The sequence below is a fragment of the Chiloscyllium plagiosum genome, unplaced genomic scaffold (assembly GCF_037043375.1).
Source record: "Chiloscyllium plagiosum isolate Xiang-an unplaced genomic scaffold, Cpla_swu_hap1 HiC_scaffold_2, whole genome shotgun sequence".
Taxonomy (NCBI): domain Eukaryota; kingdom Metazoa; phylum Chordata; class Chondrichthyes; order Orectolobiformes; family Hemiscylliidae; genus Chiloscyllium; species Chiloscyllium plagiosum.
This window is the reverse complement of record NW_028270140.1, coordinates 12,516,228-12,535,433: the sequence shown is the minus strand read 5'-3', so window position 1 is coordinate 12,535,433 and position 19,206 is coordinate 12,516,228. Positions and strand designations below refer to the sequence as shown.

The 19,206-nt window shown below is 38.2% G+C and overlaps 1 protein-coding gene across 2 annotated transcripts in view; it reads right to left on the bottom strand.

The window, feature by feature from the left end:
- Positions 1 to 19,206, bottom strand: part of ncbp1 (nuclear cap binding protein subunit 1) — an 83,928-nt gene that overhangs the window by 12,323 nt on the left and 52,399 nt on the right. For both annotated transcript variants that reach the window (XR_015759459.1, XM_043719261.2), the window contains exons 12-17: positions 16,882 to 16,946; positions 13,377 to 13,439; positions 9,100 to 9,174; positions 5,622 to 5,725; positions 4,555 to 4,680; positions 1,679 to 1,781 (exon numbers count right to left, since the gene is read on the bottom strand). Coding sequence is in view for 1 of the 2 variants with exons in the window: in XM_043719261.2 (XP_043575196.1) it covers positions 1,679 to 1,781; positions 4,555 to 4,680; positions 5,622 to 5,725; positions 9,100 to 9,174; positions 13,377 to 13,439; positions 16,882 to 16,946 (536 nt within the window). In the remaining variant the exon portion in view is untranslated. The remainder of the gene's footprint in view (positions 1 to 1,678; positions 1,782 to 4,554; positions 4,681 to 5,621; positions 5,726 to 9,099; positions 9,175 to 13,376; positions 13,440 to 16,881; positions 16,947 to 19,206) is intronic.

Genomic DNA, 19,206 nt, shown 5'->3' with positions numbered 1-19,206 from the left:
GCCACCCAGCTTAGTATCATCAGCAAATTTGCTAATGTTATTGCTAATACCATCTTCTATATCATTAACTCTCCAAAAGGTGAAATAATCAACTAAGGATTCAATGAAGCCAATCTTATTGTATTTACTGGGAACCACCAGAAATGAGCACAATACAACACGTCACGTTAATGGATAGGGGATCATTAAACTTGGCTTGTTCACTGCTTTACCTAACCCATCAAGAACACCAATTGTCATGCGTTATGATCCCTGATAAGACAGTCAAATCTATTTGTTTGACCAGGGACGAGTAACTGCATTTGTTCTTAAGATAAACAAAATAAACTTAACAATGCAAAATTAGAACAGTAGAACAATGTATAATATTTCACCTATACCCCAACATCCACAATTAACATGCGATAAATATAAGTAACAGAAACAGTGGTCAAGTACCCCGAGAGTATATCAAATAGCAAATGTGGTCAGGACGAATGCATGGATTTCTCAGCAAAGGAGGTCATCAAATCATGTTGAAACTTTGCGTACTTCACAATGGATATCACATCTTCACTGCTGAAGATCTGGCTTCCAAACTCCCTCAAATGCCACTCCATCACAGACTGCTTCAACAACTGCTCACATCAAGTTAGTTCAATCTCTTCCTGAGATTGCATTCAGCACCTAATCATGGGCACAGATCTTGCTCTTTTGCAGACAGTTGGCTTCACTGAGCTCCAATATTTCTCAGTTGCACCAAGCAAATACTGTCGTGGTTTCCTATAACCCCACTCTCAGATGGCGTTGAACCATCAATGGTTCCCAGGGCTCCTTCCAAAACCCAATCTGTTTCAGATTGTTCTCAGGACTTCTTCTGAGCCATAAACCCAATTCTTAGTTCCACTTAATGGCTCTCAGAGCTTCTGTGAGCTCCAAATTCTCAGAGCAAACTACAATAGTCCCTTTTCAGTATGGTCCAGGTTCAAATCCAATCAATCAGAGCAGACGGTGGAATTTGAATTCAATGCAAAAAAAAAAATCTGAAAGTAAGAATCTACTGATGACCAAGAATCCATTGTTGTTTGTTGGAAAACCCAACGGTTCACTCATGTCCTTCAGGGAAGGAAATTTGCCATCCTCACCTGGTCTGGCCTACATGTGCCTCCGAACCCACAGTAACATGGTTGACTCTCAACTGCCTCTGAAATGGCTGTGCGAGCAACTCTGTTCAAGCGCAGCTAGAGAAGGGCAATAAATGATGGCCAGCCAGGAACAACCTGGTTTCAAGTAGTCTCTTTTCCTTCAAATGGATCTCATGGTCAGATTTTTGCACCATACCCAACCTCATTTGCAGCTGCTACCCCCACCCTTCAAATGAACCTGGAACCCTCGGCTGAGAATGTGCAGCCTGGATATGCACTGGAACTGACAGGACTGCCAAAAATTGTAATCCTCAGACTGTCCGTAAAAAATAAAAAGTTTAGGGTTTCTTAACAACTACTTAGTGGACCGTATTAATTGTTTAGCACGATGTGGGTTAACTTTAAAGATCGGTGAAGCACGAGAGCAAAAACCAGTATTTCGTAGAACAAAAATAAATCCCATTATTCACTGAGCTAATTGCAGGTTTATAAATGAAGTGGCACACAAACATCCACTCCCAAACATTTTGTTAATAGAAAAGGAATACACTTACTTTGCCAAAGCACTGAAGGAATGGCTGAAGGATTTGGCAGCCAAGTGAAGTAAAGTCTGCACAAAAACTTCAATCTTCAAAGGATTAAAGCTGAATCCTTCATCTGAAAAGGTGAAGCGCAAGAAAGTTGGTCATTTAATCCCAGCAGCACTTTTCCCAAATTAAGGTAAAAGGTTAATCCTATTTGAGAATCATATTAAATTAACTGAGTGGGTGGCATTTTAGAACCATATAACGATAGGAGGACATCCGTTGTACATGAAAGGTTTAGATAGAAGGAGGCAATTAGTTCCTCTCCATGGCTCTTCACTCGGTTCAGAATTATTTTTCTTTACATATATCTTTCTACTTTCCTTTACAAAATTGCTCCTGAATCTGCTTCTACACTTTTAGGTGGTGCATTTTAAGCCACACCAATTCACTGTGCAAGAATAATGTTTCTGCAAGCCATCTCCAATTCTTTTGACTATCATCTTAAATCTGTATTCTCTGTTTACCAACTCAGTTTACAGTTCCTTCATATTTGCTTTATCAAAGCCCTTCATAATTATATTTTCAGAATGCATGGCAAAGTGATACTTCTACATCATTAAATGTCTTGCTCTTGACAGTATAAAGAAATTTAAGATTAGTGAATTGGGAAATACCAGAATGCTGATAATTTCCCACATTTGAAATAACACCACAATTCAGAGTATTTGGCCAACAATAACTTATTTATCTACTAGTGTTAGGGTAAACACATGCCCAGCAGTGCCAAATGCCAGATATATAACCCTCAATTCTATGCCCAGAAATTATAATAATGGAGGGAGGCAATCATTTTGGCCTGAATAGCTTGGGCCATTGATTGGTGGATTCAATTTTTTTGAAACAATATGTTCGTTCATGGGATATGAGCTTCACTACCAAAGTTTACATTAGCTACTGATTCATAATTATCCTTCTGAAAATAGCAGTGAGCTATCTTCTTGAACTGGACGTAGATGTCTGACCTGCTCTTATAGCCAGTTTTTATACCCTAGATGTAGACAGTAAGAGATTGAATATGGTAGTGTTAATGAATGTTTAGATTAGATTACTTATAGTGTGGAAACAGGCCCTTCGGCCCAACAAGTCCACACCGCCCCGCCGAAGCGCAACCCACCCATAACCCTACATTTACCCCTTACCTAACACTACGGGCAATTTAGCATGGCCAATTCACCTGACCTGCACATCTTTGGACTGTGGGAGGAAACCGGAGCACCCGGAGGAAACCCACGCAGACACGGGGAGAACGTGCAAACTCCACACAGTCGCCTGAGGCGGGAATTGAACCCGGGTCTCTGGTGCTGTGAGGCAGCAGTACTAACCACTGTGCCACCGTGCCGCCCACAAGTGATAGATGTTAATGATAGATGATTAGCTTTGCTCTGGTTGGAGACTGTCATTGTCTGGAATGTATATGGTGTGATGTCACCTGCCACTTCTCAGGTGAAGCCTGATTATCCAGGTCTTGCTGTATGTAGACACATTATAAACACCACATTGTCAAGTTTCATATAATCCTCAAACTTCAAAATTATACTTCATATACCCAATCCTAGGTAAATTATAAATCATCAAGAATACAGAACATAGAAAGAGTAGAGCACAGGAACAGGCTCTTCAGCACCAATGATGTGAATCTAAACTAAACCACCTCCCTGCACTTTATCCAAGTCCCTCTGCTTCCTGCCTGCTTATATGTCTCTTAAATGCCTCTTACATGTTGCTACCGTACCTGCTTCTACCACCTTCCTGGCAATGCACTCCAGGCATTTACCACAAACTGCGTTAAAAAAAAGCTTTGCACATCTCCTTTAAATGTTTCTTCCACTTATCATTTTTTAAATTGATTTTTCTCCAAAAAGAAAAGACAGCAAAACAAGGTGCAATCACAAGCAATAAACAACAGTAAACAAAAGCCGACCACCCTCCCCATGGCACATACCTCCCCCAAAAATATAAAGAGAAAAATGACAAGCAACCATAATAAATAGAAAACATATACAAAGCACATAACATAATAAATTAAACCAGCAGTGAGATAACTGCATTAACAAAAGAAAAAGGAAAAGGAAAATAAAACGAGAAAAAAAAAATTGCCACAACAGAAGATACCTCTGTGTGGAACAGTTACAAAGACCCTTTGCATGTGAAAGAAAAGGGTTCCAAATTTTTGTTAATTTATTAGAGGAGCCAGATAAGGATAATCTAATCTTTTCTAATTTAAGACAAGTATTACATATTTCTAACCCAGTGTACATGAGTAGGCAGAATTAGGGATTTCCATTTTAACAATATCAATCTTCTGGCCAATAGGGTAGTGAATACTATCATGTCTTTTTTTTAAGGGGAAGAAAGAGGGTGACACCCCACTCACTTAACCCTACGCCACAAGCATTTGACATTTCCACCTATGCAGACTGTTCATAATTTTACATACTTCTATCAGGTCACTTGTCAGCCTCTGTTGGGAGGAAAGTTAATGGTCTTAATATTGACCCATTGGGTCAAACTGAACTTTCTGCTTAAAAAAATCATTTCACTATACTGTGCTTGCTATCCCTTGGCCAATAGTACACTGAAGTTGCCATATCCCTTTGGATATCATCTATCAGTATTTTGTGAGGTTGTTTGTTATAAACAACACTTTATAAAGTGTATATTGAAAGTCCATTATACAGCTACAGTACTACCTTCTTAACCCTTAAGAAGTCAATCAGGCTAGTCAGATATGATATCTGTACCAGCCATTATTAACATACAATTTTCTAAGTGGCAATTAATTGTGTCTTTGACAATGATCTGCATGTAATAGTTTTCCAACCAAAATTAAAATAACTCCTTACCATCATCATCATCCTCTTGATTAGGATTTGGTAGGTCTTTTAGTATGCTTAAGATTTCATCATTGCTTGCTTTGCTTTTAATAGCATTGCAGACACTGACAGCCACAGCATAACCAGGCAGAGAACCTAAAGCATCAACAAAAATAATATCAGCAAGTGGGCTCAAGAATTCACGTCAAATTGTCAAATTTAATTTGGTAACTTTCTGGTTCACTAGGGGATAACTTACATTTGTGTTTTATTTTTAAACACTATTGCTTTACTTGCAACATTGCAAAATAGAAAAATGGATGACTCATTGATTATCATTAATGGAAGAAAGCATAAGAAGGAGAACCAGTTAACACAAACATATCACATATAATTGATAAGAGCAAGAAGGGGAACACACAAGCACAAAGGATCGATGTATTCACAAGACATTGTATCCAAATGCACAAGACAGGCAGTGCCTACAAGAGGGTGAATGTACAAATTTTCATGGTAGAGCTTGTGTAGTTAGCATGAAAGTGGGAAAAGAGCAAGAGAGATCTAAAACCATAGAAATGCTGCAGGACATCGAGAAATTGTGACATATCAGTGTTCTTCACTAGTATTGTCACTAAATTGTGACACATTACTGTACTTCACTCCACACTGAGCAGCACGAATCTATGGTCAGATAAGTCAGTGTTGAGCAGTTATTCATCCCTCAATGTATTTTCATTGAGTTTGATATTTAACTCTTCTTTCACTGAAATATGATTTCTCAAGAACCAAAAGAAAAGATTTTTCAAGAACCAGGCCCAAAATGAATTGCAGTACTGAAGGTCAAGTTTACAATTTGTGAAGTAAAAATGATCACAGCTAAACCTCTAAAAGGGCCTATTGTCTTCCACTTTGTTGATTAGATACCTTTAAGTTATACAATACTAATTGGGGACTACATTACTGTTCTTAAGCTAATGCAAATTAAACAGATAAAATACAGTTCTTAATATGTCTGCATGAGAGAAGCTATCAAAATCATCAGCTCATAAGGCAGAAAGTACAATCTGATTAAGTACAATCAGATGTTCATTACTTACTGTTGCTCTCATCGCCATACTTGTAAATACACAGTGGATTAGCAGGTAACAGAGCTGCAAAGTTCTCAGGTACAATATCCACTATCCTTTGATAATAGGAAAGCCTGTGAAAGGGATGGCAGCATACATTTATATACTATATACACACATACATATTCATAAAGTTGCTGAAGATACCAATCGATTATTTAAACAACACAGAAAATAAACCCAAGAAATTGCTGGAGAAATTTCTGGCAGCAACCATGGAGAGAAAGCAGAGTCAATGTTTTGAGTCCAGTACCCTTCATCAGAACGATGATAAAAAGGTCACTATACCCAAAACACTGACTGTTTTCTTTTCACAGATGCTGCCAAACCTGCTAAGTTTCTCGAGCATTTTCTACTTTTGTTTCAGATTTCCAGCATCTGCAGTTCTTGGTTTTATTAAACAAATTCAGATGCTAACACAAGGAAGTTTAAAAAGGTATTGTAAACAACTTCAGGTAAAATTCTGTAGAACTTGGCACTTTCCCCCCATTGTCTTAGACCATCCTTCTTTATCCAAAGATCAGTTAGAGTATGTGGAAAAAAAAAAGAATATTTCATGTGGTAGGCTATTATAGGTCATCTTGAATGAAGCAAATAGGCTTTAAAAGGACTTTAGTTATTTTATTGTTTCAGATTATTTAAAATGACAAAAACAATGTCCACGCATCTTTTGAATTTCTTAATGAGACACTAGAAACCATTCAGGAGCAAAACATGTCCTCATGCACAAATTAGTGCATAGGAACAAAATGTACAGCCATTGACACCACACCTGAAAGGATGTTCTGATCTTGGAATGGGTACAACACAGAGATGCCAAAATGGCTGACAGGGTTAAATCATGAGAACATTTTGCTGATCTTTCAAAGTCCAGTCAACACTATCTACGTTCCACTTCAACAATGCAAAGTAAACAAAAATCAATTGGAAAGTGAAAATTGGATAAATCTGTGGTTGAATAATTATTAACTGGTTCTACGTTCATGTCAGATTAGATCCTGTTCAGATCCCTTCTCCTTTATGGCATTGTGGCTTCACTTACCCAAAATGGACTGCAGCGGTTCAAGAAGGCAGCTCACTATCACTTTCTCAAGGGCAACTAGAATAGGCAATAAATGCTGGCCCACCCAGTAATGGCCACTCCCATGAATGAATTTAAAAATTGCTTCAATAATCAAATAATATTTAAGATCAAAAAACCCCACTGAAAGAGTAAATGCACAGGCTTATGCAGATCATATTACTGGATGATCTGAATCTTGATATCCTTTCATAAACTATTAAACATTTATATCCCATTTTTACCTTAGAAAACATTCCAGGCCCCTTACAATGGATAGAACAGGCAATGAGCAGAACAAAAGTCAGGAGATGTGATTATACACAGATTCAAATGTAAAAGGTGAGGTAGACTGTAAGAGGAAGAAAGTGAGGACTGCAGATGCTAGAGAGAGTCAGAGTCGAAAAGTGTGGCACTGGAAAAGCACAGCAGGTCAGGCAGCATCTCAGGAGCAGAGTCGACGTTTTGGACATATACCCTTCATCAGGAATGTCAGATTGGGAGAAGGGTCTGTGTTGGAATTATTAACTAGGTTGAAACAACTCAATGGTTGCAAAGGAAAACAGGTAGTCAGAAACAGTACTGAGGATCACAAGCAGGGATGGACATTTTCTAAAAATCAACTTGTTCAGAGATTACACCCTTCAGAGCACATAAGACTTGAACCCAGGCTTCCTGGCTCAGAGGTAGAAATTATCATCATTTCACCACAAGTGCCCCACAGGCTGGGAGATTACATAGATTATGTGGAGGGATTTGTAACTAAGGAGTAGGTGTTTTACTATGTGGCACAGGAAGCAGAACAGTACATAGTGGTTGTTTGCACAAGTGCAATTCCATACAGTACTATCAAACATTGAACTCAATTAACAAAACTGTTGATTAAAAATTGAACATGCAAAGTATCAAGACAAACATATTTTAAAGTCTTACAATAATTAATCCATCTCTCCATTTACAAATTACTGCACTAAAATACAAGGTCAACAGATAATATAAAGCATAAACATCCCAGCCAGGTACACATTTCATCTCGAAGGAAGATTCTATAGAAACTGCAAACAAAAATTTCTCACCACAACCTAAACAATTGCAGCATCATACTCCAAATTATTATCATGCTCTACAGGGATCAGAACCTTACATTAAAAAAGAAGTTTTCAAAAGCTCTACTATGCAAGAATTAACATTCAGAAAGGACACATATCGAATGCAGGCAGGCATAATTAAAGCTGAAATCTTCCAAGACCCATGAGGAGTCTACCACAAGATAAACCTGAAACAGCAAGTCTCACAAAGAAGAGTCACAGTATCAATATAACCATAGCACAGCTGAATAGGTTACAAAATTCCACATGTAGCAAGCTAATTTTAGAACCAGGGCCTGGTCAGACAAAGCACCAGCTCTCATTTGTGACTTTGCAGCTTAGTTCAAAACTTCAGTTTTATACACTAACCAAGCCTCTTACTCCCAAACTCTCTAATAAAATTTGTATATAAAAACTTGAAGTTGATTTATATTGTTAAATATTGTACATAAGCTTTTGGAAGGTTTTCTGTATCTAGATGTTTAATTACTCATGTCTGTCAAATAAACATCCAGCTCATCTCATAACAAATTTAGCAAGGCTGCTTTTGCTAACTGTGATGAACAAAGAGACCTTGGAGTGCAGGTTCATAGTTCCTCGAAAGTAGAGTCGCAGGTAGACAGGATAGTGAAAAAGGTGTATAGTATGCTTTCTTTTATTGGTCAGAGTATTGAGTACAGGAGTTGGGAGGTCATGTTGCGGCTGTACAGGACATTATTTAGGCCACTTTTGGAATATTGTGTGCAATTTTGGTTCCTTCCTATTGGAATGATGTTGTGAAACTTGAAAGGGTTCAGAAAAGATTTAACAGGCTTGGAGGATTTGAACTATAGAGAGAGGTTAAATAGGCTGGAGCTGTCTTCCCTGGAGTGTCGGAGGCTGAGGCGTGATCTTATAGAGGCTTTATAAAATCATGAGGGGCATGGATAGGATAAATAGACAAAATCTTTTCCCTGGGGTGAGGGAGTCCAGAACTAGAGGGCATAAGTCTGGGGTGGGAGGGGCAACTTCTTTACACAGAGGGTGGTGCATGTTTGGAATGACCTACCAGAGGAAGTGGTGAAGGCTGGTACAATTGCAGCGTCTAAAAGGCATCTGGATGGGTATATGAATAGGAAAGGTTTAAGAAAGATATGGGCCAAGTGCTGGCAAATGGGACTAGATTACGTTAGGATATTTGATCGGCATGGACGAGTTGGACCGAAGGGTCTGTTTCGGTGATGTACAGCTCTATGACTCAATAACTCTAATATGCAGAATCAGTAAGACTGATATAAATAAAAATCAAAACTTTATTTACCTCATACATTTTTCCAACACTTCACGCAAAAATTTTGGTTTGGCTTGGTCGGGGTCCAAAGCCAAACAATCAGACCTGTGGAGGGATGGGAGCAATGAGGGAGAAGATTATTACGTACTTCAGAGAATAACTCTAGATACATATCTTAGGAAAAAGCCAGTTAAACTGTGCCCAAGGACAAATTCTAATCTATATATTTTACTGATTTGTTCGCTTGAATTCTGTGGAACTGAAATTTGGTGTGGATTAATTTTAATAATAATGCTTTAGGGATAAATAAATTCTAAAAGAGGACTGTTGATTGCAACAATTTAACTAAAGGGAACAGCCATTAAAACTTTATGGACTGGATTTTGGAGTCAGCAGTATAGCAATGATCTTGTGTGTTTTGGCCATTTTATTTCTCAACTTCAGTTTGAATCTGCCTCCATATCAAGAGGACTTCCAGTTGCCCCCAGCAGCAAGGATCTCATCAAGCAGGATAAGCAGTCAATCACGTTAAAATATTCACACAAGCGGTATACCCACAAGTAAAAGCCATTGAACCTCTTTTCATTTTAAATATTATTTATTGCAAAACAAATTACTGGGTCATTCATATAGGGTTAGGCTATAAGTTAACACAGCGTGAACCTTTTAAAAGAAACAGAATCTTATTAAAAAAAGAAAATTGACAGTCGACAAATATAAAGTTAGATGACACCAGGTTACAGTCCAACATGCTTATTTGAAAATCACAAGCTTTTGGACCGTAGCCCCTTCAACACTTTACCTGATGAAGGAGCAGCGCTCCAAAAGCTTGTGATTCCAAATAAACCTGTTGGACTGTAACCTGGTGTCGTCTGACTTCTGACCTTGTTCTCTCCAGTCCAACACCAGCACCTCCACGTCATGGCTAACAAATATGAAATTACTCCTTCAGGGCTAGTGCGACTGCTTATCAGTAATTCTGAAGAGTATTAAAAAAAATTTAGACCATAGCTAACAAGTGCACTGTTCTCATGGATTTTAAAAGTAAGATCGCAAATTGTACCTCCAGTACCTCCTTGAATTAATTTCATTCATGGGAAAGGGGAAACTCAACAATGCATTCTTTGGAGAATGTACAACTGCCCAAAGAACTTGTCAATTTCACAGCATCAACAACAACAAATTCTGAAAGTTTTGCTATCCTTGCTACTGTAAATTCTAGGCCTACATGTGCTGCCTGAGGTTCTACAATTTATGGTCAATAAAAGTAAACATGTTTCCCCACCTCCCTCCATTCTTGTGCTTGCCACTTCTGCCCCAGTTGAGCAGTTAAATGGTGGCCCCTATCCTTCATTGCTCCTTGCATTGTGGGCCCTCACTACTAATAAAGCAGATTTATATGAAAAGGATGAGTAAAAGAATTCACACAAATCTCAATGTAACTGATAAAGATCCTTGAGCAAACTCTAAGAAATGGTATGCATGGACCTTAAAAGTTCTCAATCTAGATTAATGACTTGAATGAAGGGAGCATGTGTATTGTAGCCAAGTTTGTGGACATTACAAGAATAGGTAAGAAAGTAAGCCGTGAGGAGATACAGATGATTCTGCAAAAGGACATAGGTTGGGTAAGTGAATTTGCAAAACTTTGGCAGATGGCGTATAATGTGGAAAAATGCAATATTGTCCACTTTGTCAGAGAGAAATTTATTATTTAAGATTGCAGAATACTCTGGCATAGAAGTATTTAGGAGTCCTCGTGCATGAATTACAAGAACGTAGCATGCAGGTATATCAAGTAATTAGAAGGGAAAATAGAATTTAAAAAAATAAAGTGTTGAAAAAACTCAAGGGAGAGAGAAAGAACATTAACGCTTTAAGTCTGGTATAACTCCTTCAAAAAGAACCTTGCATTAGAAATGCTGAGCAGGTGGTATCTGTACTTAGTTTTGAAGACTGAGTAATTACCTTACTATAACATATAAGATTCTGAGGGGGCCTTGATCAGGTAGATGCTGAGACTTTCCTCTAATAGGAGATATCTAGAATAAAGGGATACAGTTTAAGAATAAGGGGTCACCAAATTAAGATGGAGACATGGAAGAGATTTTTCTGTGAAGAGTCATAGCAAACCTTAAACTTTAACTCTCCAATCCCACAGGTGACTGAGTGGAGTTTCCACATTCTCCCCATGCCTGCATGGGTTTCCTCCGGATGCTGTGGTTCCCTGCCCCCCCCACAGTCCAAAGAATGTGTGGGTTAGGTGGAATTGCGGTGCTAAATTGCCCAGTGTCCAGGGATGTGCAGGTTAGGTGGATTTTCCATGGGAAATACATAGTTACAGTAATAGGGTAGGAGGGTGGGTGTGAGTTGGCTGATCTTCAGAGGGTTGGTGTAACTTGATAGGCTGAATGGTCTGCTTCCACACTGTGGGGATTCTATGATTCTAAAGATGCCACCAGACCTGCTGAAGTTTCTCCAGCACTTTGATTTTTTTTAAGCTTTCCAGTATTCACAGTATTTTGCTTTAATTTGAAGTCAAATGGAATGTTAGCCATTACTGCAAGGAATATAGAATATGAAAGTCAGGAAGTCTTGTTATAGCTGCACAGGGCATTGGTGAGATTTTTACTAGAGTACTGTGTACAGTTTTGATCTCCATAAACAAGGAAAAACTCTCATTGGAAGCAGTTCAGGGAAGGCTCATTTGGCCAATTCCTGGGACAGAGGAGTTGTTTCACAAATAAAGATTGAGCAGGTTGCACATATACTAGAGTTTAGAGAAATGAGAAATTACTGAAGCATAAAAGAATCTGAGGGGATTTGATAGGGTGTATGCTGAGATTTCCCTTCATGGAAGAAATCTAACAATAAGGGGCACAGTTTAAAAATAAGGGAGCGCCAATTTGAGACTGAAATGAGGAAGAACTTTTTCTCTGATGTTTGTTGGACTTTAGAACGTTCTTTCAGAGAGAGCAATGGAAGCTTAGTTCACTGAAAAATTCAAAGCTAAGTTAGTCAGATTTTTGATTTTCAGGAGAGTTTTAGGTTATTGGAAGGAAAGTGGATTTAAGGCCACAATCAGGTCAGCTATGAGTTGCATTAACAGTGCTAAAGTGGGACATCAAATAAGGACTTTATTACAGAAATATGGTATCTTACTTTATTTGCCTATCATGCAGGAAAACCACATCATTCTACTTTTTAAGTGCACGTTTCAGTGTTCCCAAGTAAATTAGCATCTATCAATACCCAAGTCTCGTGAAACTTAGGACAGTGAGCTATGTCACTAAAACTCATATTGCACTGTTATGGACCAGAATTCCTAATTATGTGGTTTCTTACCAACAGTTGGAAGCTTTGAAGTGCAGCCATGAGTTTACCCCAAAATATCTGGATTATCAAATAGCAACCCTGGGGTCAACCAACTAACAGCTACCCTGTATGGTATACGTATAAGCCACCTTGACAACGTACCTCTATTTTTGCACAAATTAGCAGGAGAGACCCTTTGGCCCTTCCATTTTTCGGCTCTTCCAGCATTCATGAAAATCATTACTGACCTGATTACTTCACTTTGCTGCTGTCTCCTAATAACCCTTCACCTCAGTTGCTTACAAAGAATCAATCTACCTCTGCCATAAAAAAAGTTCAAAGGCGGTGTTTCAACTGCTTTTTGAAGAGAATTCTGAAGACTCGATATTCTGAGAGAAAGAAAATCCTTATCTATCTTAAAAGGGAAATCTCTTATGTTTAAACAGTTGTCTCCAGTTGCAGATTCTCCCACAAGAGGAAACAGCCTTTGTTTCCTGTTATCTAGTCAATATTTACCTATGACATGTTATTCCCTATACTATGAGCTTTTATTTGCTACAATAACCTTTGAACAATTATATTTTCTTCTCTCAGGTTTCACGGGGCTATGTACAAATTGCAGCCACATGGGAAAACAGGTAATCAGATTTTCCAGGTTCTGCTACGTTCTGGCCAATCAACAGGGAGTTCATAGCAGCTATGAGGCAATGATTTACAACTTACAGCTGACCTTCCTCCACTCCTACCTTGGTCAGCATTGTTTGGTAATCTGTCTAATTTATCCAAATTTGGACTTTTGAACAACTTAATCAAACCTGGCATGATCATGCCATGTCAACCACTCTGGCTTGAATGTCAGCGATACCCTGGTAAACAAAACTAAAAAAGACACCAGATCCAATCATGTAAATATGCCCAGACATTTACTTCCATTGTAAAACAGCCATCTAATGAAGATTTCTCACACATGACTTTAGAACATTTTTACTTACCAATCATCCCAGCTCCATCTGAACTGAAAGTTACTCAAATGATGAGAAAACCAATTGATAAATCTGAAAAGGAACATTTGAACCATAAGTCAGACATTTATCCAAATGTGGGGTAAGGTGGATCAAAAAGGACCAATAAGGAAGGGGGAGAAAACCAGAACATGGAAGAGAAGAAAATACTATCAGTCAGGAGAATTTCATCTTGCTATTTATCGCTAGACTGAGCTGCCTGGCTTAGCCCACCCATAAAGGAGACATATGGATTCACATTCGCTTACTGCAGACAACCTACAACCTTCAGCTCGCTTTGTAATACTACTACATACCAAACAAGTTCATGCATTATATTCTACTGATGCAGAATTCATCCCCAATATTTACAGGTATGTTCAAACAACAGACTTCACAGCAGCAGCTTCAAAGCACCAGATCCATCAAATGTAATTGCTTACATTTGGCAAAGCACCAGATCCATCAAACTGCTCTAGAGGCTACAGGACAGAAATTCATTGATTAGTTACACATTCAATAGCCTGTATTTTCAAGGTAATAAGCTAGCTTTTGCTCTCTCAGTCCACAGTATAGAAAATAACTACCAACTTGTTGCAAATGTGAAGCTGATTAGATGAAGTTTCTCAATAATGAGTTGCCTCTACAGAAGAGTCCTGTAATAATGCACAATACACCATTTTCTAATAAGATGATTTAATCAAACTATATCCTAATTAATACACAGTGCCCCTATACACTGAAAGGGTTACTGATTCATGTCCCAGACGCCAGTGTGAAATGGGCTGTAAGTCACTATTCATGATATTCCAACAGGAAAGAATTTGCTACATTTGATGCAACATTGTTATTGACAATAAACACAAGACCGCAATGCCAGAATGATGCTACAGTCCTGGCAATTTAAGAAACTTTGCACCAGTTGTTTCAGAAATAAAAGGAGAAATTGCTGGAAAGGCTCAGCAGGTCTGGCAGCATCTGTGAAGTGAAACTGAGTTCTGAGAAAGAGTCACCAACCCAAAATGTTAACTCTGATTTCTCTTCACAAATACTGCCAGACCTGCTATGCTTTTCTAGCAGTTTTTGTTTTGGTTTCTGATTTACAGCATCCGCAGTTCTTTTGGTTTTTAATTGGCCAGTATTTCAACTGACAATAGCTCAGTTGTGATCAGATTGCTGTTTTACAAAAGAAAAGTAAAAGCTAATAAATTTGTATAGATTGCCCATCTCCCCACAGATTTGCAAATCTTAGTTTCTTTATCTGAGGCGATAACTTATTTTGCAATTATTTCTTAACACTTACTTCACATTCACAATGCTTTAATTTCATCCATAAATGTTCATAATCAAAATGTGATAAGAGATTGTAATTGCTTACATTTGGATATTTGAGAGATTGTCAAGGTTGGATTTAACAGAGTAATACTTTTCCATATAAATTTGTACAAATGTTTTTTGGCAACTTTTGCACAAATAAACCCAGCAACAGTGAGCACAAAATAAATTGAGAATATGGTGAGGTTTTTCCAAGCTTAACTTGGGTAAAGAAGGACATGACAAGATTGCTAGCTTCCTTGCAAAATCTACTTATTTCATATACATTTAATTTGCCGGTACCTGATAAAAAATGTGTTGTTTCTAATTTTATTTCTAAACAAATGAGCAAATGAATATTACTTAACACTGAGCCTGCCAGCTCCCTTCTAGGTATTCTTAATCAACTTGTTCAATATATTAATAGAGAAAGACAGGGTAGATGAACTTAAACTATTTCCATTGGTCGGGGACTCTTAAAACTATAGGCATATATAAAAATTAGGACCAGAGCATTCAAGAGAAAGGTTAGGAAGCACTTCTACGTACAAGGAGTAGTAGGTGTTTGCAATTCTCTTCCACAAACATCAGTGGATGCTAGCTCAGTTGTTAACTTTAAGTCTGAGATAGCGATATTTTGTTTTGTAAAGCAAAGGTATTAAGCAAGTGGGTATATGGAGTGTGGTCACAGATCAGCCACGATCTCACTGAATGAGAGAACAGGTTTGAACAGCTGAATGATATATTCCTGTTCACTGTTATTACACATCTCTGAAGTAGGTCTTAAACTCTGGCCTTCTGGGTCAGAGGTAGGGATACTACCACCACAACAGCCCTACAAGCACTATTCTATAATGGGTCAAGTTGTAGCAGAAGTTCAGTGAAAAGGCTTAAGTCACTCATGCTATAATTTTGGCATTGTATGTGCTATAGGTTGCTAAATTTCAACTAATTCCTTGTAAATTAGGTATAATATATATTGCGTTTTATATATATATATAATGCTTGAAATAAAATATAGTGAACAATGAGTAATTCCCAGAGCTCCCTTTACCATAATACCAGAGACAGGACAAACGATGTCCATTATCCACAGCTCTACTAACATAAACCTTAAATAAACTTAAGAACCTTAGCAGTACCTTATTTTCCAACATACCATTTCTCAGATTCAAGCATCTTAATTATCAAATTATGCTCATGAACATTCGGGCGATGCATTTCTCAGATATGTGAACGGAGGGATAATCTGAAATTTAGTAAGATGAAGGGAGTAGAATGTGTTTCAATTAAGTAGATTATGGAGGCCCAGAGGGTCATAAGTTGTGTAACGTGAGATTTAGGTTAGCTGAAGAGATATTTCCTTTCTGAGAGTATAAGAGATCTCTGGAACAGGTTGGCAAATCAGTTTTTTTTAAAAAATCAACCTCTTTATACATGTTATTGCACACCTCAGGCACAGATGGGATTTGAACCCGGCCTCTTGGCTTAGGAGATAGGGACACTACCACTGTGTCACAAAAACCCTCATTGCTGGTAGATCATGCAATGGTTGCTATTTCATGACAGCTGTTTCTGGTTGCGATAGCCATTACTTCCTAAAATGGGAGGTACTTTAGGGAATTCAGTGTCCTCGTGATCTTCAGGGGTGCTTTTGACCACGAATAGCTTAGAGAGGAACCTCCCATATTTTCCTCCATTTAGTTTATCATTTCTTTACCAGATTTTGTCTCTCTGAGACATTAGAAATTAAATGAATGTTCTTTTCATTGATCCAGGGATACTTGAGACCAATCACAGTGAATCCAGAAACTCACTGATCAAGAACAACCAACCTAGCATACAGCAGACAATTAAAACTGGGACATTACTGGTGTGTACAATTTACTAACAGATCATACAAGTGGATATTTATCACTGAGACTTCAGACAAATTCTTAAACAGCTGTCTAAAACATTAAAAAAATTGCAATGAGGAGTGAGAGCAATTACTCCTCTCCAAAACGATTGTGACAATTGAGTCAAATACATTTCTTTTTTATTGTGATAGTTTCTCACTTATAGAAAAGTCAATTACTGATAACTTATTAACTGGATCATTTAATACAAAAACTCTACAAATTACAGGAATAATATTCTAAAACTGCTTTTACAAACAAAATAGAATTGAAGATAAAATTACCTGTCTATGCAAATTGTATTCATCCTATCGATCCGCATATATAGCATCTCTGTAGCTTGTGCAAGCTAAAATTTACCAGTTAAGTAAAACACGAAACAGGTTCATCACAAAATTATGGTCACAAAGGAGATTGCTAACATGAGTAAAATCTCTTCTTTTGTTTGAGGTGGCTAGAATCTGTAATGCATTTAGTACGGGGGAGGCAGACTGAATTGTGACTTTCATAGGGGATTGAATAATTAGATAATGTATAGAAAATATTTGCTGAGCTAAAAAGAAAAAAGTGGGGAGTGAGACTAATTAACTTACACTTGCACATAGTTAGCATGGACAGCCAAATAGCCTTCTTGAGTGAGAGAACCAAATCTATTATTATATTTTCTCTTCACAGCTTGGCAAGCAATAGAGATTCAAATACTCATCGTAACCAATACCCAGTGAGTAAATAATTTCATGCTGTAATCAAATTTATGCACCTTCTAGAACAGAAAGTTCATCATGTCATTCAGCTTCATGGAAATATCTAACCTCTATTCTCCAATACTCCTGGGTAGCATTATTAAAATTCAATTCTATGTTTTATAACCTAAACTGCTGATTATGATCCAGATTTGTAGAATAAACAATTTAAAGCATTTAATTAGAGATGAAATATTCCTAATCAGCATATATCAATGTTACACATTGAGGACAGGCTATGCCATTGAACAAACATTTTTTCCTGAGGACTTGATCCTCAAATTCAATTTTAATTTTGCTGTGTGTTGAATTAGTTTTGCTCAGTTATGGAAGTGTCAGGGACACAACAGTCTTCAACAATCCTAGGATAAAGAAAATGAAATTGGGCGTTGACCTTAGGCACCCATGCCAAAGACTGAGTGAGTTTCTATACCAATACATTGGAACTTGTCCATGATGTCCTGATAGTTGAACAACTCAATGTGAACAGTCCAAGGCTCCAAGGGAAGATTACCTAGGGTGACTGATGTTGACAGAAATACGTCCCAATAATGGGGGTGTGGGAACAGGTGCTGGGAGAGGATTAGTGGAAAGGGCAAGCATAAGAAAGTGGCCCGAATCTTTGAGATTTTGGATAAATTAATGCTGGATGCAAGACCTGAAATGTGCATAGAAGTCATAACACTCTAACCTACATGGACATTGCCAGGAGGTTTTAGCTTCCGATGAGTAGTTCCTTTGCAGCTTGTGCTGATATCACAGACTTCATGTGACTTATCTGAATGATTAGCTAAAAATACTAGGCAGGAAAAAAAAAACTCCTGGATTACTCAGGAACTGACCTTTTCCTCTACCTCCCACCTGTTACTCATCCTGAACCTCTGATCACATTCACCATCATGTCCACACCCACTGCCACCCCAGCCCCCATCAATCTATCCATCCACTTATTAATCATTCATTCATTAACGTTCAAACTGGATCTTTAAACTTACTACATACCATAAAAAGGGGCAGGGGGCAGAGGCAGGGGCAGCCTTCTGTCTTTCCCCCTGACTCCACTGTACACTGCTGGAACTCTGAGGAACGCTGTGCTTTGCATTTCTGGTAAAGTCAGACCTGGAAGTCCAGCAAGAAATGCAGAACAGCAGAGATTCTGGGTACGGTTCTAATGAATGACAACCTAACAATTACAACACCTTGGGACTTGTGGGCCAATGTTTTAAATTCGGTTATTTTATAATTTAATATTTACTAGTACTCACTGTTCTAAAAAAATGAATTGAAACTTCAAATCTAGAACATAGAACATAGAACATAGAAGAATACAGCGCAGTACAGGCCCTTGGGCCCTCGATGTTGCGCTGATCCAAGCCCACCTAAACTACACTAACCCACTATCCTCCATATACCTATCCAATGCCCTCTTAAATGCCCATAAAGAGGGAGAGTCCACCACTGTTACTGGCAGGGCATTCCATGAACTAACGACTCGCTGAGTGAAGAACCTACCCCTAACATCAGTCCTATATCTACCCCCCCTTAATTTAAAGCTATGCCCCCTTGTAATACCCGACTCAATACGCGGGAAAAGGTTCATACTGTCGACCCTATCTAACCCCCTAATCATCTTGTACACCTCAATCAAGTCACCCCTAAACCTTCTTTTCTCTAGTGAAAACAGCCCCAAGTGCCTCAGTCTTTCCTCATACGATTTTCCTTCCATACCAGGCAACATCCTGGTAAACCTCCTCTGCACCCGTTCAAGTGCCTCCACATCCTTCCTATAGTATGGCGACCAAAACTGCACACAATATTCCAGATGCGGCCGTACCAGAGTCTTATACAACTGCATCATGACCTCAG